This window comes from Podarcis tiliguerta (assembly GCF_965153285.1).
Source record: "Podarcis tiliguerta genome assembly, chromosome: 2".
NCBI classification, from domain to species: Eukaryota; Metazoa; Chordata; class Lepidosauria; order Squamata; family Lacertidae; genus Podarcis; species Podarcis tiliguerta.
In genome coordinates, this window is record NC_139535.1 from 54,826,617 (window position 1) to 54,848,219 (window position 21,603).

At 52.7% G+C, this 21,603-nt stretch overlaps 1 protein-coding gene across 1 annotated transcript; it reads right to left on the reverse strand.

Annotated features, from left to right (window-relative positions):
• Positions 1-4,635: 4,635 nt before the first annotated feature.
• Positions 4,636-8,129, reverse strand: EGR1 (early growth response 1). Its single transcript, XM_083424500.1, has 2 exons — positions 7,677-8,129; positions 4,636-7,299 (listed from the first exon to the last, which is right to left on the reverse strand). Exons 1-2 carry the CDS (start codon positions 7,936-7,938, stop codon positions 5,897-5,899), a joined length of 1,665 nt encoding a protein of 554 aa, XP_083280626.1. The 5' UTR covers positions 7,939-8,129; the 3' UTR covers positions 4,636-5,896.
• Between the last annotated feature and the right edge of the window lie 13,474 nt (positions 8,130-21,603).

The following is a 21,603-nucleotide window of genomic DNA, read 5'->3' on the forward strand; positions in this document are numbered from 1 at the left end:
GAGATGCCTGCATTGCAGGGGGTTGGACTAGATGGCCCTTGGTGATCCCTTGGTGATCTATGATCCCGTTGAACCCAAAGACAGGACCCATAAAAGACACAAACTCGCAGCCAAAGCGCTGGAGTCCTACCAGGGTCCCAGATGAAAGCCCACTCCCGGAAGGAGAGATCTACGGGCCTGAGAAAGATTTATCCAGAGGTAGGCGGGAGTGGGTGGAGAGGCAGCTCCAAGAACTCAGAAGCTCAGCCCGTTGATAGATTTATTCTACTGGAGTCCCTTTAGTTACAAATCTGGCACCGGGGAAAAAGATACTGCAGAGAAATATGTCCAGCAACACAAATGGGGGGGGGGGGGACAAGCAGCAAAGCTGGGCGAGGAAAGGGAGAAATGGAGACTGCTTCTCATCTCTCTCTCTGATTTTCTCAGTCTCTCCTTCCTCACATCTGTGTTCAGTGCCAGCCGGTTGGTTCTGTATCGATGGACTCCCTTCCCCTCCCCTGAGGATATTGCCCCCCCCCCCCGTTAGGACTGAAGCAGCCAATAATATGTGTCAGTTGGAGCTCCTGCTGGCTGCAATCCTGCGCGCTGCTTCCCTAGGAGAAATCTCATGGCAGTCTGAGTGGAAATGGATAGGAACCAACGATGTAAACAGCCCCCAAAGCCCCATCCCATGCGTTCAGCTATCTGAAGTTTTCCTAGTGGGCTCCGGGTAAATCGGAAGCAGCCTCCTGAAGCTGCGAGGAACCCCCACCCCACTCCAACATGCCAATCAATGCCTTTCTCCCACCCCCCAAACAGTCTGTCCAATGAGAACCCTGATGAAGGAACTGGCATTGGCTACCAGGCTCTGGTGGCGCTAAGTAGAAGATTCAAGCATCGCAAACACGAGCAGGATACAGGCTGTCAGACGGAGAGACTCCTGCAGATCAGGGAGTGAATCAACCACTCCCTGACTCAAGTCCCACGGGAATAATAATGACGATAATAATGATACTGGCCAACCTTACAGGGTTGTTAGAAGGATTGCCGATACTGTAATGAGAAACGGAAAGCATAATTTACTGCTTAGAAAGCGGGGGGAATAAGGAGTGATGGCTGGGTATCAAAATAAGCCTTCTTCCTAAGAGAGAAGGCTAGAAGAGCGAATCCACAAGCTGCCTGGCTGTGGCAGCAGCCCTTCAAGGAAAGGTCGGGCAGGTGCAGGATGCCTGCCTGTCTTGCAGCAAGGGCTGGGCTCGGTGGTCCTGATGAGAGAGAAGTGCTGTCCGTCGGTGGCTCCATTTCACTGCCCTGCCACATCTCCATCCAGCCCTGCGGGAAGCAGAAGGTGGCCGCCGAGCTGCAGCCTCTGTTTGGCCCTGGGGTGAAGTGATGGGAGGAAGCTTCACCGGTGGAACCTGCGCCTGTGGCGCAGCTCGGAAACGGCGCAGAAAGAAAACGTCGATTGGCTCTCAGGACGCTCTTGCCATGGAATTATGAGGATTTAGTATATTGCAGTTCTCGGGCCAAGAACCGAGGCTGACACCACCGCGCTAAGCTCGCCTATTTCAAAGCCAGCCCCGTTCTTGTGTGCCCGACCGACTTCCGAATTATGTTTGCTGAGAACTCCCATTTGAAAGGCTGCAAATGCCCAAAGCTACTGGGGTGTCGACCTTCTGGGGCGGCAGGTTTCCTCCAGGAATGGCAAAGCGATGCCACGCTGCATCTCCGTGCAAGGAAACGCTTGTCCCTTGCATTTTAGGCGTAGGGGGCTCAGGGGGCGGGGGTCTGGTTCGTGAGCAGCCAGAGTGGGATTTCAGAACCAGCTTTCTCTCCCCCCCTCCCCGCCCCGCGCAAGATCCGAAAAGCCCAAGCCCTGCCCTCTGGGTAGTCTCAGAATAGCGCCTCCTCGGCGGGAGGAGCCGCTTTGGAGCAAAGCCATCATTTCTGCCCCCGTCGAAAGAAAAGACAGCGGGATGCCAAGTCGGGCAGCAGACTTAACTGGGTGGGTTGAGCTTGCTGGCGGGGGAGGGACAAGGGGGGCTCAGTATCAGCCGGCTGCTGCCATTTCAGAAATAAGAGACTGGGTGGTGCGGAACTAATACAGTATATGGCGCGGGAGTGGAATCAAAGTCCCGTCTGTTCGACGGCGCGGACAGCCTCGCGGCTTCTTTTTCAAAGGGATGCTGGACGAAGGAGTTTCCCTTACTTCCCAATGCATTGCAGATTATTAAGACCTGGGCGTCTCCTCCCAGCCCATCCTATTAGAATTTCCTCATCTTTTCTGCGCAGCGCAAGCACCCAAAGTCAAAAACAAGATCCACTTTGAAATCAGATGCATAAATGCCGTTTGCTTCCTAGAAAAATGCCAGCGATGAAAGTCGGAATACCAACTTCTAGATGCTGTCTAGGGGGTAAGGTAAAGGATTCAGATATTCAGTTCGACTTACTCCGCAGCCTAGGGCAGAGGTAGCCAACTCAGAGCCCTCTAGATTTTGCTGGACTCCCAACTCCGATTGCCCCCCCCCCAGCAAGGGGTGATAAGAGTTGCAGTCCATCATCTGAATGCCTTGGCTACCACTGGCCTATGGGGGCAGCGCCCGGTTTCTGAATGGCGGGGGAGGAAATCAAGCTGTCCGGAAGTAATGTCCCTTCCGCCCCCAAGTCCTCCCCCTCACATTAGCGAAATGCCCTAAAGACTGGAGACAGATACCAGATGGGCGCGAATGCACTCTGCACATGTGCAGAGGAAGGCTGTTTTCCATGATTCCACAAGCCCCAGAGCCATGCAGGCTGCCCCTGCTTGGCGGGGGGTTTTCAGAATGATGTAGACACCCAGAACAAGTTCTGAGGCTGAGCCCTGTCTCGAATTAGGCTCTGAGAATGGGGAGGTGAGAAAGGGCCCACCCAGAGATAGTAGAATTTCCAGCTGTTTTCCCTGTCATAACTTCCTGAACTGTTTACAGCTTCAGAACAGGCAGAAATGCTGCGAGATACAGCACCTGTGAGGTTTCTGCCTGTCCTGCACAGGAACCTATCCAGAAAAAAAGTTGGCAACCCTGAAGAGAGCGAAAGTATTCCAGGATTGGAGAATGAGGGAGTCTCTGCTAAACCTCTGCTTCTGGGTGTATTAAACCTGCGCTGGTAAGAAGCAGAGGGATCTTCTCTCTAGCAGCTCCCCTCACTGCCATATAGCTTCACGGCTCACTTCCGTCATTATATAACTTCCAGCCTCAGTTCTTCATCTGTAAAATGGGAACCATAGTGACCTACTGCTGTGCCGGAGACGACGCAGGCTGCAATACTGTGCCCGCTGATCCAGGACTGAGCCCCTGTTGAAGGACTTACTCCTGCGTAAACATGCATAAGATTGCAGTCGAGAGCTACAACCCTACACCCGCTTGCCAGGGAATAAACCCCACGATGGGACTGACTTGCGTATAAACCGGAGCAGAAGGGAGGCTCCGGGATGATAAGCAACATTTCGAGATTGAAAAGGAATTGGCCCTTCAGAACAGTCAAGGTAGGGTCCAACATCCTAGAATGAGCTCCTCAGCCATTTGAACCCGGCTAGAGAAGCCAAGAGCCAAGCGAGAGAACCAATTCGCAGCCCCGATTCTGGATGGGTCTCTCTGTATGCCGCCACTCCCGCCTTAGGGCAATGTTTGAAGCGGGAGAGAGAGACTGCATGTGCTCTGCCAAGGGAGCGAGCAGAGCGGGCTTAGTAGCTGTGGTGTGAGCAGCTAACGCAGGCAGCAGGGTTTGGCCAAGATGCCTCGGTAGAGCCCTGCTATAGAGTGGGAATAGGATCCATCCCCACCACCTTTATAATGGGGGAGGGCTGGAAGGAGGTCAGTTCTTTAGCTCCCTGGCAGAAGAGCTGTTATCTAGGGGCTTGAGGGACTCACAGCTGCCTGGGACCTCGGACCACGGGGATTAGGAGCCCCACATCCCGCCTGCCCCATCTAAGCCAAGTGCCTGGCAGGCTTCCCCCTCCCACCGGGATGCCTCCAGCGTTATCCGTCGAGGGTCACCTGCCTGGGGGCATGCGACCCCCTCGCCACCGTCTCTGCAGCAAACACGCCTCCACCAGCGAAATAAAGAGCCGTCGGGTTTAAGCTAACGGAGGGCGCTGGCGGTGGACTCAGCTGTGGCACCGCACCGCAGAGACGTGCAGACACTTCCGACGACGAGCTGCTGGGCACAGACCTGGCAGATCCGGGGAGCAGAGTCCTCTCCCCTCCAACCTTCGCGAGGGTCGCCCCCCCCCCCAATGCCCAGTGGGAAGGGGAAGGGAGGGCTAGTTGGCGTTTTAGGTCTGGGAGAGCAAGGCGACGTCCTTCAGCATGGAACAAACCTCTGCATTGCATGAAGGGCGAATAGAGACATCAGCCGCACGCATAAGCATGACAACTGGGTCGTAGAGAACTTGGGCATCTTATTCTCCCCCTAGAGAGAAACCCAGAGATCACTTCCCACCACGAGGGCAAGAGATTCCTACTGGTGCGGGACGAGGCCCAGCCGTCGGGCTGGGCTGCAGGTACAGGAAAGGGCCAGAGCTGGAGTGAGTGAAAGGAGAGTTGCCGGGCCAGAGCCCTGGAAGCCTATAGGGAAGGAAGGAAGGAAGGAAGGAAGGAAGGAAGGAGGAAGCCGGACTGCTGGTCTCTCGATATTTTTTATTGACTTTTCCAGAGGGTATTGTACACCAAATATCCCATTGGCAGTAAAGCGCATTCAATTTGTTTATAAGCCAAACAGTCACCTTTGTTTAAACAAACACAAGTACAAAGTCAAAAATAAAACCACAAAAATAATGAACCGCATGTTCATAACATACAAAAAATTGCCGCCTACTCAGTAGGTAACTACAACATTCCAACTGCTGAATATATTTATAAATTTTACACTTCTGTAACAAAAATAGACTTTTTGAGAAGTTCGGGGTTTTGTTTTGCTTTGTTTTGCTTTTTTGCTTACATTCTGTCTCCCGGCTCCTTTCCCCTTTTTCCTGTGTGTGTTTTCGAGCCTCAGAGTCCCCTTCCCCCCACTTTCCCTTTTTTCACCTTAAGGCTAGATGCAAAGCATCCAATCGCAGAGTTGCATGACGTCAGCAGGGCTTCACAACAAGGCACCAAGACTTGGGACGCGTTTTGTTTTTTGTTCTCAAAAGGAAAAACAACAAATCAAACCAAAGGAAAACTTTTCGCCACGCGAGAGTGTTTCATCCTCTAGGTGATATTTACAAAGAACATCACACTCTGTTGACATGCTCAAATACATAGTTAAGTGCTGCTTTTTTTTTTTGTTTGTTTCCTCCCCCATCCCACCCCCACCCCCCAAAACAAGTTGTAAAACCCAGTACAGCTTTGTCGTCACGAAAAGAGCGAAAAATTACCATTTATACAAAAAAGAAAGAGCGCGCGAGAGAGATGGCCCTTCGTACTCCAAAGAACGCAATATGAATATGCAAAGAGGTTGTTCACGTCAAGAACCCAGAAGGAAAGCAAAGCCATGGCACATAATACAATATTACATTGTCTATGCATGGATTTTTTTTCCAAAGTCCCATTGCTCCCCCCTAAGGAATGAAATGCGGGCTGGGGGGAAATCATCACGGAAGAAAAAAGACCTCTCTCGTCCATGCAGAACAGAAGTGGAGAGGAACTCCGGTGTCCGGGAGCTTGTGTCTTCAGGCAGTTGAAGTTGAAAGATAAGTCCCAACCCCAGCCCACCCCCCCCCCGGCTGCTGGTAAGCTGGGGGGCCGGGTTGGCTTGCGAGGGAGTCCACTGTTCCTCCACCAAGTGCCGGAGGAAGATTTGTTATCAGCACCCCACCCTACCTAGACGGGGTGGGTGGGCATCAGGAAAGTCTTGGTGGTGGTTGTGTGTGTCCCCCCCCTCGCCCCCTTTTCTCCTCTCAGCAGATCTCGATTGTCCTGGGCGAGAAAGTGGAGGCCATGTCAGAAAGTGCAGAAGTCACTTGCGAGCTGAAGGGGCTGCCGAGGCCCCCGGGGGATGGGAAGGGGGTGGCCGCCGCCTGGCTCTGGAAGGTGGAGGAGGCCATGGAAGCGTAGCTGGTGGCCACCGAGGGCGAGGGGAAGGAGGGGAAGGGCGACGTCACGGGGGAGGCGTATGAAGTCACGGGAGAGGCATAGGACGTCACGGGGGGAGAGTAGGAGGCCGGCCCTGGCGAGGGGTAGGAGGAGGCGGGGGAAGGGTAGGAGGCCGGCGACGCGGAGTAGGGCGCCAGCGGGGAGGCGGCCACGGAAGGTGCCGTCGGGGCGGCCGGGGCGGCGTGTCCCTTGTCGGCGGCCTTCTTGTCCTTCTGGCGCAGGTGGATCTTGGTGTGGCGCTTGCGCTCGTCGCTGCGCGCGAACTTGCGCCCGCAGATGTCGCAGGCGAAGGGCTTCTCCCCCGTGTGGGTGCGGATGTGCGTGGTGAGGTGGTCGCTGCGGCTGAAGTTGCGCATGCAGATGCGGCACTGGAAGGGCTTCTGGCCCGTGTGGATGCGGATGTGGCGCGTCAGCTCGTCGGAGCGCGAAAAGCGGCGGTCGCACGACTCGACGGGGCAGGCGTAGGGCCGCTCGTGGGGAGGGGTCTTGCTGGGCCGGTTGGGGTACTTGCGCATGCGGCTGGGCTTGACCAGCTGCGCCTGGTACGACCCCGGGAGGCTCTTGGGCTCCGCCGTCGAGCCGCCGCCGCCCCCGTTACTCTGCGTGGCAAAGGCTTTGATGGTGGACAGCGGCGTCAGCGACGGCTGCGGGCTCGGGAAAGGCTTCTGCTCCGCCGAGCCCAGGCCCAGGTCGCCCCCCGGCTGCTGCTGCTGCGGCGGCGGGAAGAGGTAGTCCGGGATGATGGGCAGCTGGAAGGTGCTCTTGCCCGTCGGGTAAGCCGGCGGCGGGAAGGACAGCGAGCCCCCCGACGGGCTGGCGAAGGGCTGCTCCGGGAAGAGGTCGGCCCCGCCAGGGGCTGGGAAGGTGGGCGCCGCCGAGTAGATGGGGCTGGAGTCGCTGCCTTGCACCGAGCAGCTCAGCGCCGGGCTGGGCGAGGCGGACGACGACGACGGGATGGACTGCGAGGCGGACGACGCCGGCGGCGCCGCGGCGGAGGTGGCGGGCGGGGTGGCCATGCCCACCAGGCCGCTGACCAGGCTGAAGAGAGGCTCGGGCCACAGAGGGGTGCTGCCCCCGCTGCCAGGCGCCGGCTCCAAGGAGAAGCGACCCGTGTACGTGATGGGCGGCAGGCGGGTGGTCTGGCTCGGGTAGCTGGTCTCCACCGCCAAGGGCTTGTCGCCGCTCAGGGAGATGTCGGGGAAAGTGTCTGCCGAGAGAAGAGCGGCCCAAGGTAAGTCCCCACAGCGCCGCCACCTCCTCCGTCCATCGCCACCCCAAAGGCAAGCAAGCAGGCATCGGAGCCACAGCTGCCACCCCCCAGCTAGTTGATCATCTCGGGGCATCGCGTTTGCCTGGTCGGCCCCACTTCGGGGACTCCCTCCCCCCCCCCCCCGCTTCCCTCAGGGCTACATCTTGCAGCGCCTGGCGCGGCTCCAGCTGCCAGAGCTACCTGGCCCGGGCGGGTGACGCACGTCGGAGAATCCCCCTCCCTCCCCGCGCGCGCTCCGGAGAGCGGAGTCCCCTGCCCGACGGGGCGGAGGGCTGCCCCTCTGCCCCCCCACACCCGGACGTGCCTCTGCCTACCTGCAGCGAGGTGCTCGTAGGACTGCTCTCCGCCTTCGCCCGAGGGGTTGAAGCTGCCGTTGCCTCCTGCTCCTCCGGCGCCGCCGCTCTCGCTGCCGCCGCCGGGGCTGAGGAACTGCGAGCCGGCTCCGGCCAGCAGCATGATTTCCTCGAGCTTGGGGTAGTTGGAGTCCATGGTGGGCGGCGAGTGCGGGAAGGAGCCGAAGGGATCGGCCATCTGCAGCGAGGGCAGAAGCTGCATCTCGGCCTTGGCCGCAGCCATGGGGGCGCGGGGGGGGGCGCTGGACCGGGGGCTACGGCGCCCGTGGGGCGGCAAGAGGAGCGGGGGTCGACGGGGTGGGCGCTGGCCTGGGGTTCCCCCTGGCTGTGCCCGCGGGAGGCGCTGCGTTCCCTTCCCCCGCCCGCCCTGCCTGGGGCTCCCCCTGGCTCGATTCGCTAGAAGCTCTCGGCTCCCCGCCCGCCCCAGAGCAGCCTCTATATATCGGGTCTCATCGGCCCCGCACCGCCCCTTTCCTGACGTACATGTCCAAATATGGAAGGCAGGAAGCCCTTATATGGCTCCCGGGCGAGAGGACCCCGCCTGGCGTCAGAGCCTGACACTGGGGGAAGCCGAGAAGGGGGGCTGCGGCCGGGCCCGAGGCGGGAGTCCCGCGGCCTGACTGGGCCGCTTGGGCCCCTGGGGACCCAGTCCCTCGGCCCGGGCCTCGGAGCCGGAGCCTTCGGACGCCCCCCCCGCGGGGTCCCCGCTTTGCAGTCTCCGCCGCGGCCCCCGGAAGCCCCCGGACGCAGAGTCCATATATGGCCATGCCCTTAAAAGGCCCTGTTCCGGCACGAGCCTTCCTGCTCCTTATATGGCAATTCCGGCAGCGGCGGGAGGGAGGAGAGGAGAGACCGGCGAGGAGGGAGGGGGAGGAGGAGGAGGAGCTGGGAGAGCCGCGGAGGAGCCCTTGGTCTCCCTGCTGCCCTGTGGGGCCAGGCGCTGCGGAGCCGCCTGATCGGCGCTCCCGGCAACTCCACATCGGCGGGGTCCGAGTCGAGGAGCAGCCCTCCGGACCCCTGGTCGCCAGGGGGCGCGCGGGAGAATGAAAAGCCGGCCGTATGTGCGGCGGGCAGAGCCAATGAGCAGCGCCGGAGAAGCGCACCCGCCGCCAGAGGGCGCCCGTCGAACTTCCTGCGGGAATAGCTTCCCAAGTTTGAAGCGTGCATTCTAGAACTCCGCTAAAGCGGATTAGTCGCGCTTTAAACGATAATCAGGGCAGGCGAGGGCGAAAGGATGGATGTTTCCTCCTTTCTTGTCAATACGTGCATATGGGCGAAGTTAGGTTTCTATGTCACTGCTAGGATCTGGGTGCAATCGGAACCGGGCGATAGTTCTGATTCCAAAATTAGTGATATGCATACGCACACGGATGTGATCTTGTATATGCATTTTAGGTGGATCGGCATCCTCCTTGAGGTGTTTTCCAGAATTGGGGCTTATCCCTTTTATGCTTTCCTATTGCATTACGGCGGTAGCGTACACGTGTTTCCTCCCGATACATTTCGGGGAGGCTGCTGCTGCTGCCGCTGACAGCCTGCCTTGTGCGGATAAGCACCACATGGCGGAGGCAAGGCAATCACTGAGACCACGTAGCATTGCTGCACCTTCTTCTTGCTCGGGATGACAGCTTGCCAGAGACACTTCGCACGCGCCCATTCTCACCTCAGGCGTTCATTTCCCCAATTGACCTCTTAGAGAAGTGGTCGAGCCACCTCAATTTATTTTGGTTTTGCTCCCCCCCCCCCATTTCCAAGGCGAATGCAAGGATTTGTTTTCACCAACTTGAAGCTGCAAGGCCTTCGCGATGTTTCCATATATTCAGCGAGCTAAACAATTGTTTCCTCTGGGGCGAGTTTTGGGGGTGCCCTTTGCTGAGCCGGGCGCTTCGTCCAGCCTGGGCTACCCTTGTAATCTGCTTGGCTGGTTTGGGGGCGGGAGGTTGGAGGGAAACAGAAAGCAGAGCTTGTGCCAGCGCCAAGCACCCCGGGCGCGCACACTGCAGAAGGCTGCAGAGGCATCTCGTCAAAGGGAATTTCCTGATGATGCGAAATGCAGGGGAATCTCGGGGAGTTGCAAGGCAGGCGGCTCAGTGCTGCCCCCTGGCGCCCAGGGCCAGCTGCGACCGAGCGTCTCCTTCGCAGCTGGCTGGCCCTGCAAAACAGGCTGCTTGGCAGCAGCAGGTGGGATTCGCCCCACTCCCCAGCGCAGGCAGCCCAGGGATTCCTCGGTGCCAAGGAGAAGCCCCTGATGCTTCCCAGGCTTTCGGGTTTTTTCTTTTGGCTCTCTCTCCCCCGCTTCCCTCTCCCCCCTCCTTTTCTTGGCATCTGCCCAGCGAGAGAACCTGAGACGCAGTGAGATCTCACTGAGCCTGCGCGGCCGCCTCTGCAAGTGCTTCCCCCGCAGTCCTCGGAGACTCGGCTCGGAGCTGGGAGCTGGAGAGGGGCTCCTGTGCTGGAATTAGGCTAGTGCTGCAGAGAGACGCGGATTCAGCAGCCCAGCCCCCCTCCGCCCCCTCCGCGCGCGGGGGCCGCGGCGGAGGAGGAATCCCTGCCACGGGAGGGAAATCCTCGGCATTCACAGCCTGGGCGGGAGGCGGAGGCGGAGGCTGCTGCGAGCCGGGCAGAGGCAGCCCAAGCCGTGGCATCCTTTGCCAACCTCCCCCCGCCCCACGCGGCTACAAGAGCAACCCCTTGGTGGGGGGGGGGTGGATGATCTCCCCTTTTCTAAGCATCTTCTCATCATTATTCTCTCTCTGAGGCTGGATTTCACCCCCTTCCCCAGCACAACTCCTGATCTTAAGGGGCGCGTGATTTGGGGGGCGATCACCCATTTTTACGGATTCCACTGAATTCCCAGGCAGCAGCCAGCCGGCGTGCAAGAACCTGAGCGAGGATGGCTCCATACGAGCTTCGTTGGCATGAGACGTCCGAGCATCGCCCCCTCCCCAATATTTCTCCTCCCTCACTGCGCATGCCCAGGAGACCCCTATGTGTCGTCGCCTGTCGTGTGCTCTCCTGGCCACGTCACTCTGCGGGCTCTGGAGGCTCCCTCCCCGGCTTGGCAGCTGCTGCGGGTTCCCTTCCCTCCGCGGCAGGGCGAAAGAAAGACAGGCACCTCCTCCCCGTTAGATTAGTCATTCAGCAGCGTCGTCTGAACGCGGCTCCGTTAGGGGGACGCTTTGCAGAGCAGCGTATACCGCTGCAAGATCCGGGTCCGGGGATGATCCAAGGGAGACCTTGCTTACGAAAGGAGCCCGCCTGAATAGACTATTCACGCTTGTAAGTCTCATTATCTAAACGTGTGAACAGGCCGCGGATGACCCCGCGGTTATATAGAGAGAAAAGGTGGGACCTGCAGCAAAAGAGTCAAGATTAAGCAAAAACTAAACCTGCTTTAATTCTGCATGCTTCATTCTTTCTCCCCACCGCAGCCCACGACGCTCAATATACCTTGGCTACTGAGCATGCTCAGTTCTCATGAGGCTGTTTATAAGTCCCTATGGGTCTGTTTGCTTTTAAAGTTGTCCTTCTGCCGACTTCCGGATTTTCCCACATCACCTCCCACTTCTTTCTCAGTGGCCCCATTTGGGCCGCATAGTCAGAGCATGAGATTGCTGTTAGGGGGAGCCATGTGTGTACTCCCACACACACCCCTATTTACCATCTTTTATTGTATGAGATTTTGGGGCAGTGTACAGCAAGAAACATGAACAAAAATAAGGGAACCGATAAAACTTTAAAAATATGCTATAGGGAGACACTGAAAGTGTCTTGACTATCAGAAATTCTGAAAAAATGTGGATGGGATTGCATATGATGACAAGCAATCATTGCTTTATCCCTAAACATGGTGCAAGGAAGGTAGCCTTTCCTCAAGAACACCTGGCCACATACTCAGGCTGCAGTGAGAGAAACGGGACAGAATTCTGGCTTTAGAAAGTATCGTGGCATATTTTTAAACTGCTTTTATAAGTGGTTAAAGCTATTATATCACACACACCCTTTACGGACTCTGTATTTTAAGCAAAACGTTTGGCTTTATAGGCATGAAAGGCTATAAGGTGATCTGTGCTGGAATTTGTCTTTACATGAAATTTAAGCTTAGTTCAAACAATGAGTTGGACACAGAGTTAAGCCATGTGTGAGAGAGCTGGTTGAAGCTGAGCGCCCCCATGGCAGCCTTCCAGTGCTCCATAATGCTCCACTCAAGGTCCTTGTTGGGTGGGCTGAGATGTGGCAGAGGGGGCTGAGGGGGAAGGGTGCCTCCTCTCAAATGGGGCAGAGGAAACTTATGTGAATGGGGGTTCTGCTCATAGGAGCTTCCACTCAGCTTTTTTGTGTGTGTGAACCATCCTCTCAGCCCTCCTATCTGCACAACAGCCGACCCCATTCAGCAGGGCTCCCCCAACCTTGATGGAACAATGCTAGGTGCTAGGAAGGCTGTTGTGGGAACCAGAAGGTGAGGAAGTCAGTTTGCACCAGGCATGCTGAATTCTGAATCCAACCCACTACATTTTAAATTCATTTTTCAGTTATATCAGAAAAGCTATATCATATCACTCTGTCTGATTATTTATTCATCATTTTTCCATTGCTTGATACTACAGGAAACCTATATTCTTTTACTAAATTTTAAAGTGTTTTATTAATTTAATGGCCCATAAACCACAAAGCAAAGACAAAAATGCAGTTGAAATAAAGATGTCAAATGCTGTGATACCATCCATCCAGAAGAGGGCACTCTTCTCTGTGATTGGGGGACAGGGAAATGCTGTGCAGCAGGACAGTGAAAACAGATTGCACTTGCTGTAAATTAGAGCGTATATATATACACACACACACACAGCTAATATTTTATGTTTGTTCTAGACTTCCTACTCAAAGGTCAAAAGGGGGCAAAGAATGACCATACTGCTGCAACCACTGGACCAATCACATGGCTGAGATTTACATTTTGTTACCTAAAGCAGGTGAGCAACCCATGAAATTAACCCATGGAACCAGACCGCACAGACGACGGTCTGAAAGCATCAGTTGCAATTCCACTGTTGAAAACTGAACAGGTCTAGCTTTGTAAGCTGCTGGGATGGGAGAGTGCCCTGGCAACCAGATGCAAGTTGATCTGAGTTGGAGCTGGATACAAGGGGAATAAATCAATAAGCTCACAAGCTGCTAAAATCAACAGGAAATTTTGTCGCTGACATCACTGAGATGTGGAAGTTGCCACATGTGTGTAACACACAGAACATGCAAAGACCGGCTTGAACATGCACACTGTTTTCCAGAAGTAGCTCAAAGGAAATGAAGGAAGGGAAGGGTTCTCAGGGCCCCAAACCTGCTTTTGTGTCGTTGAGACAGGAGACTTGGAAAGCAGGAGGATTGCAGATTACACATTCGCTCTTGGGCAAGGGGCTGGGGATGCAGCTTCCTGTAGTGTGGCAGGGAGGGGAGTAGGCTGTTGTTCTGCCTTTGGTTGTAAAGATGTCTAGGTAGGCTGTAGGTTGCACTTCCATCTATATCTCTCTCTAGGGGGATTGAAAGAAATCCTCATCTGCCAACATTGTAACATCTGTCAGAGGTAGATTCAGGAGGCTCCCCTCTCTCCCCTTCCAAGAAATCCCTGTTTCCTGCCCTGTGCTGAAAACAAAACTGATAAAACTAGGCCAGGTATTTTTTTGGCCTAATTCAGGTCACATTCTAATAAGTTTAATAAATAATCATAATAAATCCCAAAGGTATGAGGAGAAAAAAACCCATTAAGGCTGTTTGTAATGCCATGTTTAAGAGCAGACCAGAACCTTTTATCTATTTCCTCTGTTGATTTCTAACGCATTTGCTAATCATCTAATTTGTTGCTAATGTTAATTAGCAAGCATAGGACTGAGCTCTTCCTACAAATAGCATTTCTCTAGTACATTTTTTGATGTGTTTCAGATTTATTGTCCCTTCCTCATTGAATCCTTTCATGAGAACTGTTGAATAATGACTAATGCTTGATCCTCTGCTTGTCTACTCAGAAGCAAGCTCTACATTGCTCAATGGAAACTGAATCAAGTCAACACAGAGATACTTTTGTTCAGCGGAACAGATAATTCTGAGTTGAGTGCATGGCCTACCTTGCATGGGACTGTATGAGAGGTGCTTGGGAATACTGCTGGATTCAGCATTACTCAGGTGACAGGTTCTCCCCAGTTTCAGATGGGGAGAAACCCCATTCAGATGATGTGCTAGTTCAGGGATGTCCAACTTCCAAGAGACTGCGATCTACTCCCACTATAAAAACACTGGCAATGATCTACTCATTGGATTAACCAAAATTGTTCAGCTTTTATTGGGGAGTCAGACCCAAAGTTGACCAGGAACAACTGACTGGTAGATCGCAATCGACCGGTTGGACATTCCTGTGCTAGCTGAACTAGAAAACGGAATCTGACCATTGTTATGCATGCTTTGGTTATATTCGGGGAGAGATAAGCAGAATGGCCCGATCTCCTACTCTGGAGTAACATACTCACCATGCTGTTGGGATATTTCCGTTCCACCTTAAAAGGGAGCAGGATGTTTGTGTCACAGCCTGCGTATTTCCTGTCTCACAGGATGTTTCTGTTGTGTCTTTTGCTTTCGTTTCACTCTCACTGCCGGAAACTCTAGCAGGCAGTCATGGCTTTTCTTTGTTCTGATCAAGACTGAATAAACCTCTAAATAATGCTCTCCTGTGTGCAACTTTTGCTGTGTGAACTCTGCTGATAGAGTGTGCAAGAGCTCTAGAATGGGGGAAGCTATTTCTGGAGCTCCTGTCGCTAATTGCTGATACTGCGTGTCTGCGGGAGATCAATGGATGTCCGGAGACGACATGGAGGTCAAGATGGACTTTGTCTCCCTGGCAGTATTCCAACAAGAAGGTTATGGGCCCAGATAAACAGCACTTACAGGAGAGTAAGACTGCGACAGACTGCTGAGGTATGTGTGCAAAAGCGAAAGTAAGGCTTTTCGTTGCCGCGGCAAAGTGCCTTTGATGTCCGGCTGGCTTAATTGGCCTGGGAGTCAAGCCAAAAGCTTCGTGATTTATGGGCAGCCAAGATAAGAAGCCTCTCAAGTTGAAAAGGGGCTTGGCTAAAGTGAAAAGCTGGGATGGAGTTTTTCCAAGCTTCTCAAACAGCTTCTGAAGCTGCTGAGTGCCCAAAGCTAAATCGGCAAAATTATGATGCATGGGCAAAGTGGTGTCAGAGTTTACTGCAACAGTTTGGAGTGTGGCATACTGTGAGTGAGGCCCCTCCAGTTCCTCTGACAGAGAGATGGAAGACCCAAGATTCAAGGGCCATTGACATAATAGTCTTGTCCGTCTCTCTGGAGGAAATTGCCACGCTGGCTGGAAACACCACTGCTCGTGGGATGTGGAATGCTTTGAAGCTGGCCCATCTGCCAGTCATCCCAGCCCAGAGTTTGACTGCATCGGAGGTCCTGGCTGTTTCCCGGAATGCAAGTGGATGCAGGGATGCCGTGGGCACCGGTTGCAAGCTGCAGGGGGAGCTGACTGTGATGTCATCCCAGGCAGCATTCCAGCCTCCAGGGGGAGCCAAGGAGTCGGCAGATGAGAGCTCTGTTTCTCGTGGGAACCAAGGTCATCGTCTTTGCAGAGGCCGGAAGGCCAGAGGTAAACAGAGACAGATGCCTGCAGATGGCCAGAAGCAGAAGGGGGGTGAAGAGCCCACGCCAGTGGAAAACAAGGCTTTGTTTGCTGGCACAGCTTCACCAAAGGCTAAAGGCATGTCTCATGGCCAGGAGCAGGGGGGCAAGCAGTTTAAGCCCACGCCTGTGGAAAACAAGGTTTTGCTTGCCAGAAAAGCTGCTCCAAAGTCCCAGCCCAGATTTGTTGTAGATTCTGGATGCACCCGCCATCTCGCAAAAGATAAGCATCTCTTTATCTCCTTCAAACCTCAAGATGGTGAGGTCCACCTGGCTGACGGAAGGACGTTGCGGATCGCAGGAGAAGGGACAGTGAAACTTGCAAGTCTGCACACGACCATCAGAAATGTACTTTATGTTCCAGATGCTGTGAACAATTTGCTCAGTGTCCCACAGCTGATTGGGCGTGGTTTTCAGGTTTCCTTCAAGAGGAACGTCTGTGTCATCAGGAAAGGCAAAGAGGACATTTTGCATGCAAAGTTTATGGATGGCTTGTTCTGTATAACTTATGATGACAATGCTGTTGCTGTGTCAAATGTTGATTCTTGTTGTGTTGCACAAACTAACAAGGTTCTTCATGCAGGTTGTGTTCATGAAGCACACAGAAGATTTTGTCACATGTCTTGGCAGGCGCTGGCCAAGATGCCGGAACTGGTTGAGGGTTTGAACATCAAACCCTGTAAGTTTCACATGAAATGTGTATCTTGTGCAGAGAACAAGGTGAAGGTTGCTCCAAAAGGCAAGGAGTCTAGCAGGCAGGCTTCCAAACCCTACCAGCTAGTTTACGCAGACCTGGTTGGTCCACTTGCGCCCTCTTTGGGTGGAGCAAGGTACTTCATGGTTCTAATTGATTCCTTTTCCAGGTACATTCATGTGTTTATGCTGGAGCAGAAATCGCAAGCGTTTCCCAGGTTCAAGGCATTCTGTGCTTGGTTGAAGAATGTTCACAGTAAACGCATTGGCTGTTTGTTTACTGATCGAGGCGAGCAATTCACTTCTCAGCAGTTTGAAGCTTTCCTGACTGAGAAGGGAATTCAGCATAGCCTCTCAAGTCCTGGATCCCCATGGGAGGTTAATGAGCAAGCAAAGCAAACATTGCTTCAAGGCATGAAAACCTTGTTGCATGATGCCAATCTCCCTGAGAAGTTTTGGGGGGAGTCTCTGTCGACGTATGTTTACACATTTAATCGCAGATTGTCATCACCTATTGGTTGTACTCCCTACGAGAAGATGTTTGGTAAGAAACCAAATGTCAAGCACATGAGAATCTTTGGTTCTGACATGTGGGTACACACCCCACAAAGCAACAAGCTTGGGAAGCGTGGGGCACATGGTTTGTTCATGGGGTACGACAAAGGAGCATACAGAGTATGGATGACTGACTCTAAGTCCATTAAGTTCACAAGGAGTGTTGAGTACAATCCTAAGTGGGGGGGAAATGTGGGAATTTTCCAGAGTTACCCAGAGGAGGATGAAGGTGATGTGAAAAAAGCAGATGATGCTAAGGAAGCTGAGGAAGCTGAGGATGATGATGATGATCAGAGTTCGGATTCCAGTTCAGTGGGCGGCGCTGCTGCTGGTGTCAGTGACAGTGATGACACAGCAGACTTCAAGAGCGCAAAGGCCTCAGTCAGACCATCTGATGCGTCTGACAATGAACTGGAAGAACCACTGTTCACCATTGGTCGTTTTTCTCCTAAGAAGGAGGAGATGAGTCCAGAAGACTTGCGTCTAGTACGCAGATCTGAAAGGGCGACGAAGGGCAGACCTCCAAAGAGATTTGCTGATGAGTTTGCTAAGACAGCAACTGCTGTTCTTAGTAGCTCAGAGAAGGTATGGGAACCTTCAAGCTTCAAAGAGGTTCAGGAGTTAACCTCTAAAGATGCTGAGCCTTGGCTTGATGCCATGAAGGCTGAAGTTGATTCCTTGAACAGGAACCAAACTTGGGAATTGGTACCGGTAGTCCCAGGAATGAGACTGGTTGGCAGCAAATGGGTCTTCAAGGCCAAGACAGACCAGAATGGCAAGGTTGTCAGACACAAAGCCAGATTGGTTGCCAGAGGTTTTTCACAGGTACCAGGACAGGATTACCACGAGACCTACTCACCCACCGTCAAATATGAGAGCATTCGACTGATGCTCAAGATAGCTGCGGAGGAGAAACTGCATGTTTCCCATCATGACATTAATACAGCTTTTTTGTACGGGATTTTGGGGGAGGAGCTGTATATGCTTCCACCTGATGGAATGCAGACACAGAAGGGAATGGTCTGTAAACTGCGGAAATCCATATATGGTCTCAAGCAGAGTGCCAGGTGTTGGAACACAAAACTCACTGAGACATTGCTTTCTCTAGGTTTTCACCAGGGCAAAGCTGATCCGTGTGTGTTTGTCAAGGAGGAGGGGCAAAACAAACTGTATTGTTTATGTTTTGTTGATGATCTTCTGATGTTCTGGAAGAATCAGGCTTTGTACCAAAGCACCCTAGCTCAGCTGAAGGAGCACTTTGACATGAAGGATCTTGGTGAGGTATCCAACTATCTTTCTCTGCAGGTGGAGAGGGACCAAGCAGGTAATTTTCTGGTTCACCAAACACAGAAAATTACTGATGTATTAACCAGGTTGAATTTGGTTGATGCAAACCCAGCAGACACACCGATGGTGACAGGTTACCAGGTAGATAGTACTGCTGAAGCATTTTCTGACACAACGCTGTACAGATGCATTCTAGGCAAGTTGAATTTCATTGCTAGATGCTCAAGACCTGACATAGCTGTAAGCACTAACCTGCTTAGCAGACATGCTAATAATCCTACTGTTCAGGATTGGAAAGCTCTGAAGCACATAGCCCGCTATTTGAAAGGGACTATGCACTACAGGCTGAGGTTCACCAGTCAGAAGACTGGAGGTCTTGAAATCTTTGCTGATGCAAGTTTTGGAAGTGACACCACGGATGGTACAAGCACTTCTGGAGTATGCTACATGTACAACCATTGTCTGTTTGACTGGCTGTGCAGGAAGCAGACGACAGTGAGCCTAAGTTCCTGTGAAGCAGAACTCAATGCTCTGTCATTTTCACTCATGGATTGTGAATGGTTGATGCAACTGTTTAAGGACATCGGAGTTTCTGTGAAATGTCCAATACAAGTGTATCAAGACAATAGATCCTGTTTGGCTTTGCTGAACTCAGAGAGTTGCAAGCAAAGAACCAAGTACTTGCAGATTAAGTTACATCGTGCAAGAGAGTGTATTCAGAAAGGACTTATTCGGGTGTCCTACATGGCAGGAAATGAAATTCCTGCTGATCTGTTGTCGAAGGTTGTTAACAGAGAACAACTTAAGGTTTATGTACAGAGGTTGCAATTGGGTTGAACCACAGGTACTACAGGTTACACGGAAAGGGGGAGGATGTTGGGATATTTCCGTTCCACCTTACAAGGGAGCAGGATGTTTGTGTCACAGCCTGCGTATTTCCTGTCTCACAGGATGTTTCTGTTGTGTCTTTTGCTTTCGTTTCACTCTCACTGCCGGAAACTCTAGCAGGCAGTCATGGCTTTTCTTTGTTCTGATCAAGACTGAATAAACCTCTAAATAATGCTCTCCTGTGTGCAACTTTTGCTGTGTGAACTCTGCTGATAGAGTGTGCAAGAGCTCTAGAATGGGGGAAGCTATTTCTGGAGCTCCTGTCGCTAATTGCTGATACTGCGTGTCTGCGGGAGATCAATGGATGTCCGGAGACGACATGGAGGTCAAGATGGACTTTGTCTCCCTGGCAGTATTCCAACACATGCTGCCTCTGAAATAAAGGGGTAAGTGTAGGCCTCTGATGATTTCCAGTCTTGTGGGGACTGCCTGCTCCCCAGGCTATCTGACAGTTTTGAATAAAGAAAAACATCATTAGCACTCTCTCCCATGTTTGTGTGCATCATAGTTCAGTTTAAGAGCAAACCATGAAGTTCTCAGTTCAAAGCTCATTTCATCACGAGGTGGTTTTAGGCAGCCTACCATCTCTCAGTTTCTGTTCTTCATTTCCTAATATAGGAATAACAACACTACCTTGTTTTATCTTGCTTATTTAAGGCATGTGACTCTAGCTCACAAGGGTTCCCAGGAGAACAACAGTTTTCACCTAACACATATAGAAAAGAAAAAGAAGCAGACTCAGCCCCAGGCAAACCTCTCAGGGGTTTAGAGATGGGCCACCACAACCAAAAAGGCCCTGTCTCAGGTCACCACCCGCCTCATCTCTGGTAGTGGATGGAGCCAGAGAAGGGCCTCTGGCGGTGATCATAATACCTAGGCAGATTCAAGTGGGAAACTTTGGCCCTTAAGATACCCTAGTCACAGACTTTAAAGGTAAAGGTAAAGGGACCCCTGACCATTAGGTCCAGTCGTGACTGACTCTGGGGTCGCGGCGCTCATCTCGCTCTATAGGCCGAGGGAGCTGGTGTTTGTCAACAGACAGTTTCTGGGTCATGTGGCCAGCATGACTAAGCCGCTTCTGGTGAACCAGAGCAGCGCACAGAAATGCCATTTACCTTCCCGCCGGAGCGGTACCTATTTATCTATTTGCACTTTGACGTGCTTTCGAACTGCTAGGTGGGCAGGAGAGTCACAGACTTTAAATTACATCAAATGTTAAAACCAATCAATAAGGATGTGTGCTCAAAACCAGACTGGGAGCCAAAGTGGTTGTTTCAAAACTGATGATATATGATCCATACTCCCGGTCCAAGTCAGAAATGCAGCCACGATGTTTTGAACCACCTAAGGTTTCCAGACAGTCTTCAAAGGCAGCTGTGTGTACAGAACATTGCAATAGTCCCAGCAGGACCAGAGCATGGATAACTGTGACCAAGCTATTTCTATCTAGTCAGAAGTAGCCGCAGCTGGTGCACCAGCCTAAGCTGTTGAGAGATGCTTCATAGCCTGAGAACCACTTGGGCCTCCCAATACAAGGTTGGATCTAATAATAATACCCCCAAACTGTGAACCTGATCCTTCAGCGGGAGTCGTAATCCCATCCAGAACAGGTTGAATGCCCCCATCCACCTTCCAGGTCAGATGATCTACCATTGACAGTAGTTCTGTCTTGTCTGGATTGAACTTCTGTTTATTGGCCCTTTTCCAATCTATTACTGATTCCAGGCACTGGTCCAGTACTTACAGAGTTTCACCTGAATTTGATGAAAGGGAGACGGGTTGGGTGTTATCAGCATACTGATAACACGGCACTGCATATCCTCAGATGACCTCACTCAACAGATTCATGTAGATTGAGGGACACATTTCCTTCCAGGCAGCAGCCTTCCAGGGGTCAATGCCAGTGGTGGGTGGGCCCAGAAGGAAAAGCAGGCAGGGCAACAAAGGTTCATTTCCCCTTCGTACCACAGACTTCTTTCTACACACCCACTTTCACACCCCTCTCTGTTCTCCAACCAGAGAAGCAAGTGGCACTGTCAAGAGTTGAAGGACACACAAGATGATAAGAAGAGTGCCGGATCAGGCCAGAGGTCCATCTATCACATGTCTGTGGGAGGCCTACAAGCAGGACATGAGAACATCAACACTCTGCCCACCTGTGTTTCCAAGCAACCCGTATTCAGAGACATACTGCCTCCAGCACTGGAGAAAGAACATCGCCAGGCAGAAACACCCAAGAAGGGGTGTGACTGGGGGGGGGTATATGGCCTGAGGAGAGTCCAGAGGGCCAGATTAAGAGGCCTGGAGGGCCACATTTGATTCCCTGTCCAGGCCTGACATTCTGGCACACCACAGCAAAAATGCCATGGGCCAAGGTGATAGTGCCCCAGCACCACCTTCTGGAAATGGATATCCCAATGGGAATGGACCACTGAACACTATGGTCTCAATCTCCATCTCAAACACTTGGTCCATAAGGATATGATGGCTGATGAGAATGGAAGCTGCTGAGTGATCCAGAAGAATTAACAGGGACACAGCTTCTTGGTTTCCTGCATTGAAAGAAAGCCCCTTTTTCCTGCTGAAATTCAGCCGGAGAGCAGAGCAACCATCTTCATAACTATGTAATGATTAGTATCAGCCAGCATGGGTTTGTCAAGAATAAATCTTGCCAGAATAATCTTCTCTACCTGATCTTTGAAGATTCTCATTATAGAGGCCCTGCTCTGAGAGTGATTCCACCAAATGAAGCTAGGCAGAGGAGGCCTTTTTGGTGGTG

Coding starts and splice junctions, on each gene's coding strand:
- EGR1 (XM_083424500.1), bottom strand. CDS start 7,938: ATGGCTGCGGCCAAGGCCGAGATGCAGCTTCTGCCCTCGCTGCAGATG. Junction 7,300..7,676: donor CTACGAGCACCTCGCTGCAG/GTAGGCAGAGGC, acceptor TTCTCTCGGCAG/ACACTTTCCCCGACATCTCC.